Raw genomic sequence first — 18,719 nt, 5'->3', positions numbered from 1 at the left:
AAGGTAAAATTGTTATTTAACAAAAATATTTAAAAAATTAAAAATGTATCACATTTTCACCCTTCAGGTTTAAAAATTAACAAATTCCCCCCACCTAAAGTTTGTAAAACTTCATGTCCACCCTAGGGTTTTTCTAGACATTACCGATGGTTGGAGACAATGGCGATTGTGGTTTTCTTCCTCTCTCTTAGTTTATCTCTTAATGACGTTTCATTTTCGGCTATCATTAGTTGATAAAACCGATAAATAAAGACAAATCAATCATCTCTAAACAAAGATGTGATTTACCTTTATCGGAGATAGAGGCAATGCATCATTGTTGTATGAAGATGAAATTGTTTCTGTCTCAACTCTAAAGCTGAAAAAAGAAGGGGGTTGACAGAGAAACTAAAACGGAGAAAGAACGTCGCAAACCCTTAGGGAGGAGAGATGAAAATATAACAAATTTTTATTTTTTAGGATATTATTGTAAATGAACAGTCATTAGGCCTTCAAATTGGGCATAGAACTTGTAACTTCGGTGTTAATAAAACAACAGTATATCCAACCAGCTGAGCTAAGAGGCCCTAACAAGGCTCTGTTGTATCTATTATATATAAACTGAATTTGTAACTCTCTAATGTTATATTCCGTGTGAACCCAAGCTGACGATCACTTGCTCACCGAGAAATAATCGATGGCGACGACCGAAGAATACGAGGTATGTGTTTCTGTTTGTTGCGATTCATGAAGTATCTCACTAGGATATATGTTGATTCATTCAATTAAATCAAATACCTCAGATATCTATATGTATTGTTTGGGTATCCGGGGTGTTCTAGGATTAATATTAATAATATCGATTGGGGATCGCTTGAAATTAATGTTTCTTTATGTATTTTTGTTTCATAATTATCATTTAGTGAGCTATTTTATGTATTTATGAAAGGAGTAATTTGATTGTAGATTGACGAGAAAAAACAAGCTGCCGCTGATGTATTGTTTCAATATTCAAAGTTTGTGATGGCTTGTATTGGGAATCAAGCTCGACCTTGTGACTTGAGATTGCATTTGATGAAGGTAATATCTCATTTCTTTTATACTTTGGGTAATATAATGTTTTTTTTAATTGGGGGCATGAAACTTCTTTTATACTTTCCCCACTTCAAGCCATGTTGATTGACACTAATATACATGTTCAGGAGATTTCTGGGTTGCCAACTACTCTGAAGAAATCACCTTCTCAAGGAACAACTTCTCCTGATCCAATGGGCGAGTCTTCAAGCTCAGGCACAGGTAAACTGACAAATGCTGACAGTTTTCGATTACCATAGTTTAAAGATGAGTTGTGGTTAGTTGTTATTTGAGGTGTTTCTTTTGCGATTATTCTTCTGTAGTTACAGAATATTCTTTTAATATTTTGGAACATCAAATGTCATCCAGGATTTATGATGTGTCAATCAAGTTTTTTTAACATTTACTTACTAAGTGATTTGGACTTCATGACCCCTTTTCTAAATTTTCTAGCGGACAGAATCCCCAAGAAAGTTTAATGCACACACAAGTTTGTTTATATATTTTTTGATATATGTGTGATGATTTTTTTTTTTTTTTTTTGTGTGTTATTGCAGATTTTCTTGATTCTTATCTGAATCTGATCACACTCTAGGCTATTGAACTTAAATTAGGTTAGTCCATGGATTATTTGAGATCTTAAAGCATTAAGATAAGATTTTCCTGTTGAGGAATTTATGAAGTTGTAAGAGTTTCAAACACATGTAAGTGGTTGACTAGCTAAACAGTGGTTATTGAGCCTACTTAGTCATTAAAGTAAAATAAGTTGTGTAAAACATAATGGTTAAAGTAGAGAAACACCTTACAGAAAGGTTGTTTTTGTGTTGTGTGGTGAAATAACTTGGATGCTTTACCTTTTACTCCTCTTATTGTTAATCAATGTGTGATTGAAAGTTTTGTCATGCCAGACAAAGAGGAGAAATATTCTATCATTCAATAGTTAACAATGATGGTGGCTATGAAGAAAAGAAGAAGAAGAAATAATTATCTATTCAAGATATGGGTAAATGTATTTCCACAATTTGCTTGAACCATATATATGCATACAACGTAGTAACAGAAGGGAAATTATCAAGAGTATCTATTGATTAATTTGATGTTTGTGTTTGTGGTTGCACTTCAAATTCAAAATCTGATAAGTTCAAGCTTTTGTAATCTAAGCACCAATCCTCAAGCCAAAACTATTACAAATGCCTCTATTGCTGCTATTGCAGCTGCACTCATTATTGCTTCTTAGCCTGAAGCAATTAAGAGCACGGGACTTCTCTTTCTTTGTTTACAAGTTGCAGCAGGGGTTTTAGGTGGTTGTTGACAGGGCTTAGTTTTTTTTGGGTAAATAACAGGGCTAAGTTACTGTGAACTGAAGATTCAGTTCCAGACTGTTTCCTCTATCTGCACTTGACTGTTTATTGCACCTAGATCTTTTAGCGCCCTCATTTATAAACTTATAATAATTGCTCCTAAATTTTGCTTGGTGAGTCAAGGGATCAATACTTCACTTGCATAGCTTTGACTTTATGGTAGTTCTAAATTTCATCATATGTCCTTGAAAACATTCTTTCTAAAACGACCAATTTTTAACAAACCCACAAACAAACTCCTGTTTGATCTTCTTTATCAGAATTAAATAATGAAAGTCAATAAAACCGTTTGTAGCTTACCTGTTCCACACAATAGTGAGTAGCCTAAACTTAATAACAATTTCATTGAAATTACCACACTTGGTATCAGGGCATGTCAGGTTTCTCTACCGGTAGTGGTAACTCTTGCCACAAGGGAGAAGACCAGCAGCTTTTGAGGTAGCTGTAGCAGACTACTCTGTGAGCTTGAATGTAACTGAAAAGTTCTTAACAGCACAATCACCATTGTTAATGTGACCTTGCTTACAACATGAACACTGAGACATGGTAGCACCAATAAAATAGCAAAAAGTAATGGTGTAGTTCACTAGTCTTTCATTAAATTGGAATCCTCTTGCAATATAACTCACTTGAAATTTAGATTATCCTGTGAAATGTTTTTATCTTTATTATGTGTGGGAAAAATATCTTCTCCATTATCTTTGTTTTCTTTTTAATTTGTTTCTATTAACTACCAAACTTGGTCTTTTGTGATTGTGTTGCCAGCATCTTGGGTTAGAACCTAGTTGTGAGAGGGTGGGATGATGTCTTTTGTAATCTTAAGCGCCTATAATCACTTATCCATCCTGCATAAATTGGAGGTTTATGGAAGTTTTGCAGAATCTGCTTCAAATATTATTGTGTAAAATTTTGAAGATAAACTTCTTGATACTAGGCTTGCAATTTAGAAAGGAATTGAAGAAATGTTTAAGTTGTTTGTCCTCATGCATTTGTGGTCTAAGCAGGCCATCTAGTTTAATATATTATTATCCTTTGACTTGCCAAGTAGTGTCTTTTCAGATGGCCTGCTTGATCGTTATTCTAAATTAATTTGCAGACATGATTTTCATACCCTTTTCTCCCAAACATAACTAAATTGGATAGTTGGGTTGTGTTGGAACCGTCCGGGATGATTGGAATGACACTTGTTTCTATGAATGGCCATTCAAGCATGATTGGCTGTGAAATCTTCTTTAGGGTTCACAAAGCCTAGCAAATGACAAAAGACTTTGTTGGTAATGATGTGATGCATGATCGGGATAACATATGGTGAAAAGACTTTGTTGGTGTAATGTTAAAACTATTGTGTATATTATAGAAGATACTAAAACGTTATTGAAATATAGAAGATTGAGATAGAGGGGAATGAAAACACTAGTAAAACTCCTCTAATATTTACTATGTTAAGAAAGCAAAGTAAAATTACGCAAATGAGAGGAGTGGGGCCCTATTTATATAGAATTTTCTCCCTACTGCCTCGATAGCTTTCTTCAAAGATGTGAAATCCACAAGTATCATAATACTCTCTTTCATATTTATACCATATTGTAGGATTACATTAACCTTGTCAAAGGAAAAGCTCAAACCAAAATGGAGGGATATAATTATTTAATATTTTATAAAGTGAAATAGAAAGTGTTCAAATTCTTTTATTAAAAATTTTACTAAAAACATTTAGTGAGAAAAACCTATTTAAAGAAAAAAACGAGTTCAATACGTATAAGAAAAAAGTGAGTTTAATACATATCTGTCTGATGTGTTACTCATTTTAAGAATTTGTTTTCTTAATGAATGTTCACCTTTTTGTAGTAAAATAATATGAATTAATTTAATTGATTATTAAGTCGTCATTTGTTAATATTTTAAATTAATTTTTAAATATTAATATCAGTCATATCTTAGTGAACAAACTTGTAAAAGTGTCATTAGAGGTTTTTCGTTTGACATCAATTTTTTGGTTTTATTAAAGTTTGTGAGTTGAAGAATTTTAATTAGATATGTTTGAATCTATTTTCTTTAATGCATCATGTTCTAATTTAGACAATACAGAGTATATTCTCTTCATCTAATAAAAGAAAAACCAAGTGTTTTTGATATTATGGATGGCTTCATAATGATTAGAATCTTCAAATGATTCAAAAATACTGTAATCAAAGTTTATTTGGTGGAGTAACATAATATTGTTTATTATATCATTATAAATATAGAAACATATCCCGTATATATATCTAGCTAAACTAAAATTTTTAAGAAATTTAAAAGAATAAAATAATCTCAAATGTCTAATTTCACACCAATAACAATATATATATATATATATATATATATATATATATATATATATATATATATATATATATATATATATATATATATATATATATATATATATGATTTTGTTTCAATGTCAACCATTTGGTGCAACATTAAATCGGGTTTAAAAATTCACTGAAAATGATATATATATCTAATGTAGTGCATTGTGCAAAATATAATAATCCAGTAGAGCATTGTGCTCTACAGTGGACAACTGCTAGAATTTTAGCTGTGAGCCAACTATTAATGGATTCAAACTCATATTCCCCTCACTCCAAATTCACCCCACTGGGACGACCTTTTTGACATCCCTATTAATAACCATATGCAAAAATAAATATTTCCGGGGTTTTTCCTAGGCTTTCTTTCATGTCTGCAAAATCCAAAAGCATTTCACGGTTCCAGTTGCAAAAAAGTAAACCAAACATGATCTAAATAATGTCAGAAATGCGAAAGAGCAAGGTAAAGTGCATTAACTAGAAAAATAAAATATACACTCATATTTAAGTTTCCTTGAGAGGAGCCTTCTTCGCAGCCTCAGCAGCAGCTTTTTCTTCTTCAATCTTGGCTACAATGGCATCAATTTCAGCTTCATCAAGTTGCCTTAGACCATGCTCTTTGGTCATCACAGCAACTTCTATGTTTTTTCCTCCACTTTCAACAACCTATCAAGAGATAGAGACATTTAGACAATTAAATTGCTGTAATGTAATTGAATACTGTACTCTTACTTCATAGCTGCTTTAAACTTGACAGCATAACTTAACATTAAATATGACAGCCATGTGAATGCACACAAAACATGTGTTGGTGCCAGTGGCAACCTGAAGACATAGCCAGCTTGGATGTAAAAGCAATTCTGATGAACACGCTACACAGTTTTGGTAGTGTAACTTCAGCTTAACAGTCCACAAGGAATTGTTGCATAATTATAAGCCAAATGATAGATCTATAATTTGAAGGGATTGATGTCTTTTTACCTAACACAGTAAATATAAAGTTGATATATCTCTACATGATGTAAATCTACAAGTCAAACCAATTTGTTGACTCCACAACTCTCTTTCAAAATTACCCTAAAACATGGGTCAATTGAGATAAGAACTGTGCAAGAAAACCTATCACATCTTTTTACATTGGCTTTTACGATGTAGTTAGCAGATCCCTATAACACGAAAATCTTTTTCTCCAAACCAGTTTGCTGGTTCCATAACTCACTCTTTAAAAATCAGCTTCTATGATGTAGTTAAGACAAGAAATGTGTATGACAAACCATTATATCCCTTTAGAGACTAGTTCATGAAACAAAGCAAATTGATGTATCTTGTTGTCGAAACGCTTCTTTCATGGGCATACAATTCACTGAGGAATGAAACTTCCCAGTATACTAATTGCGGACAACATTCCTTTGTAGATGGTCCTACACATCTAAAAGTGCACTGTATCTTTCATATCATCAAGAATGAGAAATCATGAAAGAGGCAACTTTTATGTATAAAAAAATGGATATACTAAACAAACTACTTCTCAAAATAAATAAGCAAGACAGAATAAACAAACCTCAAGCAACGCTCGAATTGCAAGCTTTGTAGTTTCTCTGCCAGAAGTTTCTTTATAATTCTTCTCAAGAAACTCCCGCATTGAGTTAGAGTTTCTTCCGGTTGCATTAGCTTTCCAAGCAGAAAATGTCCCAGAAGGATCAGTCTGATACAGAGCTGGTACGCCAGTGTATGGATCAAAACCCACAATCAGAGTAGAAAGACCAAAAGGTCTCACACCGCCACTTTGGGTGTACTTCTGCTGAAGACCAGCAATATAACGAGTAATATACTCAACAGTCACAGGATCCTCAACCGTCAGCCTATGGCTTTGACATTCAATCCGTGCCCTATTTATAAGGACCCGAGCATCAGCTTTCAACCCAGCACAAGCCAATGCAATGTGATTATCCAAGCTCACAATCTTCCTAACTGATCTGTACAATTACGCATTTAAACACATCATAAAAATTCCATTGCAACACTAATTAAACAAATCTAGATGCCAAAATGGTGTGTTTTCATTGCATCACAAAACTAATCCCAACACAATGTATTTCATTCACAAGTAACAATTTCAACATTCATTTCCTCAGCATTGCTATTATATTTTCGACCAAAAAAAATAATATCAATTCAATTCATAAAAACCCTAAAAACGTTGGCAAGGTTGAAATTTCAAAAACCCTAAGAAAACCTAATTGTTATTAGTTTTGTCCAACAATTTAAAAAAGAGAAGAGAAACCTGGAGTCTTGGAGCTTGGCAGTGGATTTCTTTTCGACGCCAAGAACGATGGCGTCGGTGCCACGCACACCGACAGCTGCGTTGCCTTTGCGCACGGCTTCAAGAGCGTACTCCACCTGGAAGAGATGACCATCCGGTGAAAATACAGTAATTGCTCTATCGTACCTCGCCATTGCTTTTGTTTTCTTCTTCTTTTTTCTACCTCTCGACCTCTTTCTTTGCTTAAAAATTTGTGTCAATTGCGCCAGCTTAGCGAGCAAGTCACTCACTTGATCTATAAAAATGATACTGAGAATGATCCGGTGTATGCTAGCCATGCCAGATCCATGCGCTATCCAATGAGATTTTGCCATATGGAGTAGAATCATGTAGTGAACTAATTTATGTGTATTATTTTAATTAATAAAAATACTATACGTACCTATTTTGAGTATATAAATAAATATATATTTATATATATCATTATATAATTATGTATTATTTTATTCTTAATTTAAAATTATCCAATCATATGATGACACATATAAAATGTGTATTCATTTGTATATACAAAATGAATATACTTAATTTTATTGTTTTAGTTAACACTTTAGAAATTATATGGTTATAGTCTTTCAGATAGAGTTAAACAATTTCATCCTTACATAAGAGCTTCTTAGTAACAAGTCAACCATATTCAATTTGTGAATCTAATAAAGAGCCAGAAAATCAATATTTTTCAAATTAAACATTGTCGTGAATAGGTCTAAAGTTTAGTAGAAAAGTGTTAAATAATTTTACTTTTGAGTTAAATTGTGATCTTTAAACTTTTATTATTCGGGATTGTAATTTACGTTGGAGGTATGGATTTCAAAATCTTAATAGATGAATATTGTGCTTTTCGTGAAAAATTTGTTGAAATATTAATGAAAAAAATTATTTAAGAAGAATCATAATGTGATTATTTTATAGATAAAATATGATTTAATATGAAAATAGTTAAAAAAGCCTTGATCGTTGGTAAGCATGATCACTTCTAATGATGAGTTTTCTTTGAAGGGGAATTAAATGATATTTTTTGGTAAACATGTTCGGGGACTTTAATAATATTATAGTACGTATAATAACACCTTAACGAAGATGATTTTTTCTTGTAGGCAAAATGAGGGTTACATGATATTGTGGTATACACTAAAGCCTTGTGAGGTTTAGTTAATATTTTGGAGTAGGTGTGAAGTGATTTTTTCAGGGATATTGAAAAAAAATACCATTTTGTGGACTTGCTTATACAATTTTATCATACTTTTTATATATATAATAATTATACTATAAAAGCTTTACAGTTTCTAAAATTATATCTGTTATGATCAAAGTCTGAATTCGTACAATAGTACTGTTTATCACCTATTGTACTACTCATAGTAAGAAATTTTAACGGTTCATTATCTATTATACTGTTTACAATAGATTTTTGTATAAAATATTACTATTTATCTTTTATTGTTCTATTCACAGTAATTTTTATATAAAATGTTATTGTTTATTATCTACTATTACTGTTTAGAGTAGACAATTTTTACTGTTTATTATCTATTATGTTGTTTATAGTAAGATAAAAACAATAATAATTTAGGTATTTAATTGACAAAATGATATAAATGTTTAATAAAAAAGAGGTGTGGTAAAATTAGATAGACGAGCTAAAAAATGGTATTTTTTTCAATATTTCTATTTTTTATATTTGGCTAGGTGGTCATGCTTAAAGGATAATTGATATTTCAAATTAGAGTTGAAGTATTTTTTTTTTTTTTTTGGTTATTAAGTGGCTAAAACTAAGGGCTTAATTGATAGTTTCCCAAAATAAAAAAGTTTGGTTTAAGGGAATTTAAAGATTTTTTCTATTTTCAATTATTTGTCTTTACAATATTTTATAAATTTAGTTAGAATTTGATGAATTTAATTTTCATTAACCATAAATTAGAATTCCTTTCAAGAGATCGGTCTCTAGATGCCCATTCATATGTTTAATATAGTTCACAACCATCTTTCATTGTGTTTTACTCAAAAAATATTTAGTCATAATTATAATTCTAATCTTTGTCATTATTATATATGCAATAATGAACACATGAAAACATAAATACAATCACGATAAAAGTAGAATATTAAGATTTATTAAAATCAAATACAATATATAATTTGAGTTTAATATGAAAATAAACAATAAATACAATACCAATATAAACCCTTAGTAGTTTTCATCCTTTTGTATTTGACACGTATGTTAGCTTTCAGAGATTGAACATAAAAATTGTGGTTTACATTAGGAAATATATTTGTCATTGCAACTATAATCATAGGGTGTAAATCCGAAATAACAAACTACTCACCCATGTTCTTAAGCAATCTTGTATTTTCCTTATAAATTAAGTCCACAACTTTATTTCTTCTTTTACCTCTAATATCAAAAGTCATAAGATAAATTTGATTATTATTATCTTTTTCAGCTATAACAAACAACATCTCGAGATACCTCTCCTTACAAAATGCACCATCAATGCAAATGACTAAATGAATGTACTCTTGGAATACTTTTTTTAGATACCCAAGACCTAAAAAACTTAAATCGATTTGATTCCCTAGTCTCAATCATGCTTGTGAGTATAATGATTTTCCTTGGGCTATAAACATGATCCATCATAAGAATCTTCGTTTTTAGTAGTTGTCCTAGTGTATAAGCACTTGTTTTTCTATAATGTGACATTATTTAATCTTTAGGACAATTATAGTCATTATCTAAGCCGCAAATTTGGAATTACTCACAACCATTTATCCTTGTTGCTTATGCCTACCACCACCATTGTTTATGCAATATTTGATTTTCTATTGAGACTTGATTGACCTCATCACTTTGTATTGGAACTTGCAATCTAAACATGTCTCCTTAATGCATCTTACAACACATACTTATCATAAAATCTATCATTAATTCTAAATCCCATTTTATGTCTTCTAGAACTATCACCAATACCCAAAGTTCAAAGATTTGAAAAGGCGGTAGTTAATGCATTGAATAAAAAGGAGTGACATGAATATCAACTAGAGTATCATTGTGACAAACCAAACTTTGGCACTTGTCACTTCACTTAATTAAACATTCACTTAATGTCTATACATTTCTATGTTAACTATATCTTTGAACTCACAATCTTCGACCAAAATATCATCCATCTTTGTCCCATACTCAAAAACTTTCTAAATAAGAATGTTATCCTTTTATCTATGGACCTAATCCTTTGCGGTAAACTAAAACTCTAAATTGGATGCTTCTTTAAGGTCCTTTGAACTGATACTAACATTCATATAACAATTTTCTTCTTCATACCTATTAGGCAGTTGCCACCTTTTTCTAAATCATACTATGAATGTGAAAGTCCTGCATTAACTGAAAATGACAAACAATACTGTACCTCTTTCTATGCAGTGGAAGATCCAATAGTATGCTGTTCTTCATAACCATTTTCTTGAAATATTGTTCTTCATTCCTTATGAATAACCATCAATAAAAAAAATGTTGCTTGTATCATTTTCTTGGCTTAGACAATAACACATTGCACATCATGATCATCTTAAATCTCATTTGATAATCCATTAATAAAGTTTTCAACCTTTATGGTTGTATGTATGTACTTTTGCCTTAGGTTTATAATCAGATGAGAGATTAATCACTACTAATCTTAGGTATGTTGTATTTTGTTTGATAATCATCATTCTCTAATTCCTACTAACATATGCCATTGTGCTGTCATTTATTGAGGTCTATTTGCCTCCACACTCAAACAAAAAAAAAAAAAAAAACAATTTCAAAAAATTTGATTAATTTTGAAAGGGCAAGAAGATTGTTTACTATATTTGTAAGCTTTCCTAAAAATTAATTAACTAAAAATATGCGTAATACTAATTAATAATAGTATAACCCTATCAGTAGAATATCATATAACCCTAATCACCATTTACCTAAAATTTCAAATAAAATTTTGCTAATAAAATATCATTTAACTCTTTATGTTGTCAAATATCCCTTAACCTCTTATGTTATCAAATATCCTACAATCCTTATGGTGTAAAATATTATAGAAACCCTAAAAGTATAAAACAACATGTCACTCCTTGACATGCATCTATTGAACACCCCATATGATATAGTCTAGTAGACATGTCTACTAGACTGAATCATACCTATTGAATGAGTTCTTTAGATTTCAAACAAAATATAATTTAAAATCACATCAATTGTTAATATGAACGATAAAGAAGCAAAAATAAATAATTACATACTTGAATTAAGGTGAAATTTTTGCTAAATTTTGTGATTTTTTAGTGAAATTTCGATTATAAAGGTTGTCGAAATTGAGAGTAAGTTCATGAAAGGTACTAAATTTTTATAAGATTAAAGATAAGGATAGAATGAGTATTAATTGTATTGCTTGATTATATCCATATAATCATTGAAGAGTTGGTTACCCCGTAAAATAGTTAATTCAACTAAAAGTAGTATTATATGTATAATTTTTGTGTACGATTTTATATACAAATATCAATGTGTCATCACATAATTAGATAGTTGAAAATTAAATATAAAATAACATCCAATTATATAATGATATATCATTGTTTGTACATAAAATTGTATACATAGATTTGTTGTTTAATTAATTTGAAGGGTTACGATTGAAAACAAAAACAAAATAAGTGATACATGAGAAGAAGATTGAACGCAAACGAAATTCATGTTGAAATCACAAGCATAAGTTCATGGTACTCGCTGGAACCTTACAACCAAACTAAGTACAATTTCAACAGTACCTGAAATTGAAAGGGAAGTTAAACTCAAGTGTAAATTGCATTTCAACATGCATAGTCCTGAAACACTACCAAAAGTTTATTTTTTCCAGTTACTATTGGTTAAGATACATATGGTGGTGGTCTTATTCTTCTTCTTTGTCTTGTTACTTGTTAGCTTTTGCTTCCCATGGCTGTTAGCACTGATTGCCATCAGCACTTAATCAGTGCTAATGCCCAGATGCTTCGTGATGGTCTCAATCATCATCTTCTCCTGAAGTGGCTTTGTTAGGTACCCATCCATCCCCACTTCCAAGCATTTGTCTCTGTCTGTCGACATTGCATGGGCTGTTTGAGCAATAATTTGGATGTGCATGCCAGTTCCTTCTTCCATTTTCCTTATTTCTTTCGTAGCTTCATATCCATCCATCACTGGCATCTGCTTATACAGGGCAAATATTGGCATAAGTTAATCAGTGCAACCCTTAAAACGAAACAAAATTTACAAATGACGTGTTGTTTCTTGTAATTTCTTACCTGGCAATCCATTAGAATTAAATCATATGGAGGATGCTTTAATGGCTCTGGTTCTAATCCTTTCTTCAGAGCTTCATACCTTCTCACCAGTGAGTTAATCATGCTTGTCATGGCTTCCACTGCCTGCAATCCATCTGACACAGCGTTAACTGTTGCGCCTGCCTTTTTCAAAATTTTAACTGCTACCATCTGGAGGAGCAATGTGTCTTCCACAACTAGTATATGCAAATCACGAAGTTTTTCTTCATCAGATCCGCTTGATGATGAATTGCCTTTCTCTTTGGAAGGACTGCTGACCAGCTTTTGCTTCTTGGATTTTGAACTTCCAGTTTGACTTTCTTCGGAAGTGGAAGCTATTTCCTTGGCCTTTAACTTGCTCTTTCCACTCTCAAGTCCACTGTAAGGTAAATCTGGGTTGCTCTGAGATTTATTTTCTGGATCTGTGCTTGAATTACTTTGTTCAGGATTTCGATCAGTGAACCCAATATGATTGTTCATGAATGCCTGGTATTGTGTTGATCTGGGATTAATGAGTGTTTCTATTTTATCTCCCAGACTCAAAGGGACTAAAGCTTCTGCAATGTCGCAATCGACGAGAGCTTTACTTTTTGAAGCTCCATCCTCATTTGAACAAATCTCTATCTCCAGAGTCCTCCCCTGTAGAGCAGCTTCCAATATTTGGATCATCTTTGTCTTGTAAAGTGGTTTGTTAACTACAATTACATGCCCCCTCCTTCTAAGCTCTGCCTTCACCATACTGGAGCTGTTATGGCTTAGCGTCCAGGCGAACTTTGCTCTGCCTGTGAATTGATCCAGGTAGTCAAGTTGACTCAACCATATACCTGCCTTGAAATCAAGAAGCCCTATATCAACCACAATGATGAAAACTTGATCCTTCTTGTCTTTTATGTTCAACAATTCCTCTTTCACTGCTTGACTTAGTGAAGGCTGCCGCTCTTTCAATGGTTGAATTAATGATGGCTGTTCCCCCGAGCCATTGCTCTCATTGGAGGGGTAAAAGAGTTCCGGAAGAATCAGTGTCAGCTGCTTCCAGTCACTTGCTTCTATGGTGGACACTTTGTTTCTGCGCAGCCACTGCGACGTTATCCCTCTTCCCACACTACTGCCTAAAGCAAGCACCACCTGTTTCAAGGTTTAACATTTTCATAGGTCAGTGTTTTTCTGTTTGATAGTTGCAGACAAGAGCACAAATCAACATGAGTAGCATTTGAAAACCTGTACAAAATGAACCAATTTCAATAAGCAGGACATATTTCAAGTTCAAGAGGATATAATTTACTCACCACAGTAGGTTTCGAAAAGTCAACTTGGCAGCTCTGCTCACAGCCATCTGATGGTGTGTTGAGAAGCAAGTATAATCGCATTAAAGTTCCTGGAGTGTCTTTCTTAACAACTTTTACTTCCCCACCCATCTTGGTCACCTGCCATTGACATAATATCAAAAATTAATCAAGGGCATTCAAATGAATTATTTTGTGCTTCTTTGTTATGTGGTATACATTTATTTAGTTAGGAAATCTTACCAGTGTTCGCACAATGCTTAGCCCAAGACCTGTTCCACCATGCCTGAAATTAAAAAAAGCTTAAGTAAAAAGTTCTCCAAGTCTCAGCTTTTAACTGTAAACTTGTTAGCGAAAGTTAGGATTTGATTAAACTACTTACTTTCGAGTGGTTGAGGCATCAGCTTGTTCAAAACATTCAAATACAGTTTCCCATTTGGCTGGATCAATTCCTATACAAATTAACAAACAGGTATGAATTATGCAGAACTGGGGTATGTTTTTCCGGGAATGCATATAGAAATGTCAAAGTGGTTTCAGACTTTGGAAAGGTTCATACCACAGCCTGTGTCTTCAATTTCGAACCAAAGAATCATCTTGTTTTCCTTTTTACAGGTTTTCTTTACTTGATTAGCCTGTTGTTTGAACTTTGACCTTAGAGCACACCATGATTTCTTCTGCTCAAGCAGAGACTTCCCATTATCTTCAAAAGAATTCCAGTTCTCACACCATCCGCGGACAATAACATGACCAGCTGCAACTCATTCGAAACAGATCTTCTTAGAGCTAATTATACCATAAATCCAGTGGTACTATAAGAATGGCTTGCATAATTAGTGTATAATGGCATTGAAAAGAATTATTTGGTAACTCACTGTTGCACTTACATTTTGTGAACTTGATAGAGTTGCTAATAAGATTTGAAAATATCTGAACAAGTCTAGCAGAGTCCCCTCTAAATGTCTCTGGCATATCATCTAAAAGGAAAGGGATCAATGAAAGATGTATCAGAATTTTATAATATATGCAAACATCCATGTAAGTTATATCTCAGAATAAAAAGTAAATTCTCACCAGAGAGATCTAAAACTAACTCCACATCCTGGTTTATACACTGGACAGAGTGCATGTCAACAATTCCTTCCAGTTCCTGGCCCAAGTTGAAGTCTGCCTCTTCCAAAACCAGCTTTCCAGCTTCCACCTGCATAATGATGGAGGAAAGAATAGGATAATGGGAATTTTCCATAAATACAGTATCGGGAACTTGATATATATGCTCCTTGAGAACAAGTAATCTTAGCAGTTCATTGTTCTTATGATCATATAAATGGTGAATGCAATGGACTAATCTCTCTTATTAACCATATAATAAGCATTTTGTAAATCATCAAGTTTTGGCATATATTAGATGAAAACTAATAAACAATTTGATATAATAAAGCTGGTAAACATAGGAAGCTTGCTGAATCATTCACCTTGCTCAAGTCCAATATGTTGTTCAGCAGCCTCAGTAAAGCTAAGGAGCATTTCCTTATTTGACTCAAAGAAGCATAGTGTTCACTGGCAAGGCTGGAATCTGTTATCACGATGTCCAAAAGGCCAATAATGGCTGCCATTGGCGTTCTAAGTTCATGACTGTAAAGCAATAGAAGGTGCAAACAAAATATGTCATAACGGCGTATCAATTTAAGTCCTCTTTATGTGTTATTGAGACAATACACTGACCTCATGTTTGCCAGGAACTGGCTTTTATAGTTGTTGGAGGCCTCAGCCCTTCTTCTGGCATCCAAATGACTGATTAATTCGGCACGTAACTTCATCTCCTTGGAGACTCCGTTTGTCAATATCAAAATGCATAAACATCCTATGAAGAGAATACATACTGATGCAGATATCAAAATAATCAGAGTTTTGAAGGCTCTCTGATCAGCCTTTCCCATTATGTATTCACGAGGTATAATGATGACACCCACCTGCATACAAGGGTATTTCAACTTAATTTCTTGGTAATATATGAAATAGTTTTTAATTTGTTACAATAAATTAACTACGTTGTCAAAACCTACAATGGGCAGTCTCTTTAGGTTCAGAAAGAAGGAGTCTATATAGTAATCCCCCTTGCCCAATTTAGCATGCTCAACGTGGACAACATGGCCAGGAGGAAACTTATTTCCATATTTGCTCTGCAGCCACCTTGCTCCTGTTCGTATCACATCGTCTTGAGAATCAACAGCCATCACAAGCTCCGGCCTCATTGATGCGTTTGATAACAATGGAGCATTAGTTGACGTGGCTATCAAGTAACCCTCCTGGGAAGTTAAATATATGTGCCCACTGTGCACTTCTACCAGCTCTTTCATAAGCTGGCCTACACTGGAAAGTGCTGTGGTGACACCCACAACAGCCACAATACTCTGATTGGAAGGGCCAAAAACTGGTAGTGCTGCTGAAAGCAGCGGCGAATCAGTGAACTTGCTAACCGCAACATGCCATGAGGCCGCTCCATCAGGCACGAATGAAAGGCCTGCAATGTTGATAAGATCGTACGGAGGAATAGGCCTTGCTTTCCCAATCTTTTCCCCAGTGTTTGGATCAAGTGGCTCACGATACCAAATGGCAGAAACATTACCTTTTATAGATTGATCATTCCAACCTTGACTTGAGTACGTGTTGGGATCAATTGCCGCACTAGCAATGATTGAATAGTTTGAGAGATCAGAGTAAATGTAGAATGTTTTGTTACTCCTGTGATCTCTATGAAAAGCCTGAACAAAGCCATTTCTGTATTTTATGGTTATTGCATTGAGTGCTTTGCGGCTTTGAAACAGTGACCATGTTACAGCCTTCATGGTTTCATAGAGCTGACAGGGAATAGAATTAGAGTCCAAAATTAGATCATTTTAAATAAATTATCACATTTTAAGGATAAAAGAAGACAACGTATATATTAACCTCAACAAGCTGTGCCTGAGACGTCGGATTCGCCTGAGTCGTGGGGTTGTATTTTCTCAAGACATACTCAGAAAGCTTGACTTGCGCTGAGGTAATTTCGTATGTGGAGTTTAAAATGTTCCACATACGCAAAATGGGACGCTGGAGAAGCTCATAACGGAGGCCATAAGCTAAAGTGTCGAGAGATTTGGTAGTGTAAACTTTAGTGAAATGCCATGTCAGAACAGTTAACATGCCGATTAAAATGGCCAGCATAATCTGCAGAAACCCATGACCAGAAAGAAGAAAAGTTAAACCAAATCAACCAAAGCACAGATTTTGGGCTTACGTACGAATTCTACAAACCAAAGATTAGCTCTCTGTAGACTTTCTTATTATATCAACACATACCATGTAAAAAGAAAAAGACAAAAAGTAAACTTTCTTTCTGTGGCAAAGGTGGAAACCTCGTAACATATCAAGTCTTAGCAAAGGAAAGGTAAAGCCTTGTTTTTCGAAGCGCTACATTAGTGGGAATATATATACGTATCTCCATTTTAGAAGAAGTTCATATGGTTTTGTGAAGGATAACTAAATCATATTTTATCTTCAACCTCACCACCACCTCAACTTGAGGCAAACTTTGCCCAGAAAGCAAAGAAAGGAGACTTTTTTCTTCTGCAAAAATTTTCACATGGGCTGCGGTAGTTCTTTCAAGTCGTAGTGGTGGGCTGTTTACATAAATTACATTATTTGCGCACAAAAATTCAAGTACAGTTGTGTAGTGAAGGTAAGGAAAGCATCTATACGATGGAAACATCGTAAATATTATGAAAAGAACACAAAGAAGAGTTTTCTCACCAACCATGATAGCAAGGCGAACGACAAACACACTGTAGTAAGAGGAGAGACAGCGAGTGCCTGTTTGCTGGAAGTCATCCTGTTGATCAGAAGGACACATCCTACGCCCACGTGGTACCCTCTTCCTTCTCCACTTCAAAGAGCTAGTGAAACCCGTGAGTCTCTGAAGAATTCTTATACGACGAGTTCCCATTGGTGTTGAATCTAGAGTTGCTGATTTTCGACGGGGTGGTGGAGGCGAAGGAGGGATATTAAAGGCCATAGGTAAGTTTGGAGATGTGGACCATGCTGTAGAAGTGTCAGAAGTGGGTGTTGTAGCGGTAGCAGTTGTAATTTGCTGGATCTCCAAAGCTTTTTCAGGCATTTTGGTGACAGTAGTAGAAAGGTTTCAGATTTTTTTGTTTTCTTCAAAAAAGGAAATACCTTTGGAATGAGAACTTGAAAGCGAAAGGAGGAGGAGGATGAGGGTGAAGGTGAAGGTGTAAAGAGTAATGAGAGTGGTGGGGATGTTTAAATAAGAAGGTGGAGGGGGGTGTGTGGAAGACAAAATCTCATCTTCACTTCATGCAAATATATTTTCAAAGGTGGACAATGTGCAGTTTTATTCACCCTCCACAAATGTTTATCTGCACCTACCCATTCATGTTCTCCTATTTCATTTTCTCTTCCATTTTGTGGGGCACGACCTAATAATTCCACCTTCCATATAATCCAACTGGTACAATATAATTCTGACTAACCGTACAAAGTACAAATATAAAGAATCACATCTTCATTAATGTATTTTATTGCCTATTTACAAGTTGGGTTAGCAGTACTGCTTTTAAAACATTTAATTAATTAAATTCTACTCATGTTTATGTATATGTAAAATGTAGATGACAGAAAATGAGACAAATTTTCAATTAGGGTTTTTACAATTCAACTGCATGTATAAGACAATAAAATTAATTGATTTGCGGGATGCATGTAAAAGTACCCTCCCGCCATTGCAAGTGTTGATTTTCTGTAGAAATCATGCTCTGAGTGCAGAGTCTTCGAGGAAATACGAATTCACAGTAAAAGTAGTGTATGTGTTTTTTAATTCGTTCATCTGAGAACCCTTTTCATGAAACTTAAAAACATCTTTCCATTAACGATGAAAACTGAAGAGTTAGTGGAGGAGTTATGGATCACCTCAGCTCCCATAACAATTTCTTTATTAATTGCTTATACC

General features: G+C 33.7%; 3 protein-coding genes across 11 annotated transcripts; 1 reads left to right on the top strand and 2 right to left on the bottom strand.

Annotated features, from left to right (window-relative positions):
- The first annotated feature begins 496 nt into the window (after positions 1-496).
- Positions 497-3,854, top strand: LOC123210348. 8 transcript variants are annotated; one of them, XM_044628766.1, is made up of 5 exons: positions 497-700; positions 946-1,059; positions 1,182-1,275; positions 1,611-1,667; positions 3,180-3,458. In XM_044628766.1, the coding sequence occupies exons 1-4, from the start codon at positions 677-679 to the stop codon at positions 1,646-1,648; spliced, it is 270 nt and encodes an 89-aa protein (XP_044484701.1). In that variant the 5' UTR covers positions 497-676; the 3' UTR covers positions 1,649-1,667; positions 3,180-3,458. The 8 variants fall into 8 exon arrangements, 6 of the variants coding, with proteins under 6 accessions (XP_044484701.1, XP_044484783.1, XP_044485098.1 ...); XR_006501276.1 differs by lacking the exon at positions 1,611-1,667 and adding an exon at positions 1,962-2,056; XR_006501278.1 differs by lacking the exons at positions 1,611-1,667; positions 3,180-3,458 and adding exons at positions 1,962-2,056; positions 2,785-3,082.
- A 1,253-nt stretch (positions 3,855-5,107) lies between these two features.
- Positions 5,108-7,312, bottom strand: LOC123210015 (proteasome subunit alpha type-7-like). Its single transcript, XM_044628169.1, has 3 exons — positions 7,053-7,312; positions 6,330-6,744; positions 5,108-5,434 (listed from the first exon to the last, which is right to left on the bottom strand). Exons 1-3 carry the CDS (start codon positions 7,223-7,225, stop codon positions 5,273-5,275), a joined length of 750 nt encoding a protein of 249 aa, XP_044484104.1. The 5' UTR covers positions 7,226-7,312; the 3' UTR covers positions 5,108-5,272.
- A 4,491-nt stretch (positions 7,313-11,803) lies between these two features.
- On the bottom strand, positions 11,804-18,088 carry LOC123212247 (histidine kinase 1-like). Of its 2 annotated transcripts, none has more exons than XM_044631336.1 (13): positions 17,508-18,088; positions 16,664-16,921; positions 15,778-16,572; positions 15,437-15,684; positions 15,187-15,346; positions 14,786-14,912; positions 14,599-14,688; positions 14,271-14,465; positions 14,094-14,163; positions 13,955-13,997; positions 13,715-13,852; positions 12,411-13,553; positions 11,804-12,312 (listed from the first exon to the last, which is right to left on the bottom strand). In XM_044631336.1, exons 1-13 carry the CDS (start codon positions 17,865-17,867, stop codon positions 12,094-12,096), a joined length of 3,846 nt encoding a protein of 1,281 aa, XP_044487271.1. In that variant the 5' UTR covers positions 17,868-18,088; the 3' UTR covers positions 11,804-12,093. The 2 variants fall into 2 exon arrangements, with proteins under 2 accessions (XP_044487271.1, XP_044487279.1); XM_044631344.1 differs by having other exon boundaries at positions 17,504-17,714.
- Between the last annotated feature and the right edge of the window lie 631 nt (positions 18,089-18,719).

The sequence above is a fragment of the Mangifera indica genome, chromosome 1 (assembly GCF_011075055.1).
Source record: "Mangifera indica cultivar Alphonso chromosome 1, CATAS_Mindica_2.1, whole genome shotgun sequence".
Lineage (NCBI taxonomy): Eukaryota > Viridiplantae > Streptophyta > Magnoliopsida > Sapindales > Anacardiaceae > Mangifera > Mangifera indica.
The sequence above is the reverse complement of the archived record's forward strand: the minus strand, read 5'-3'. Positions and strand labels throughout refer to the sequence as shown.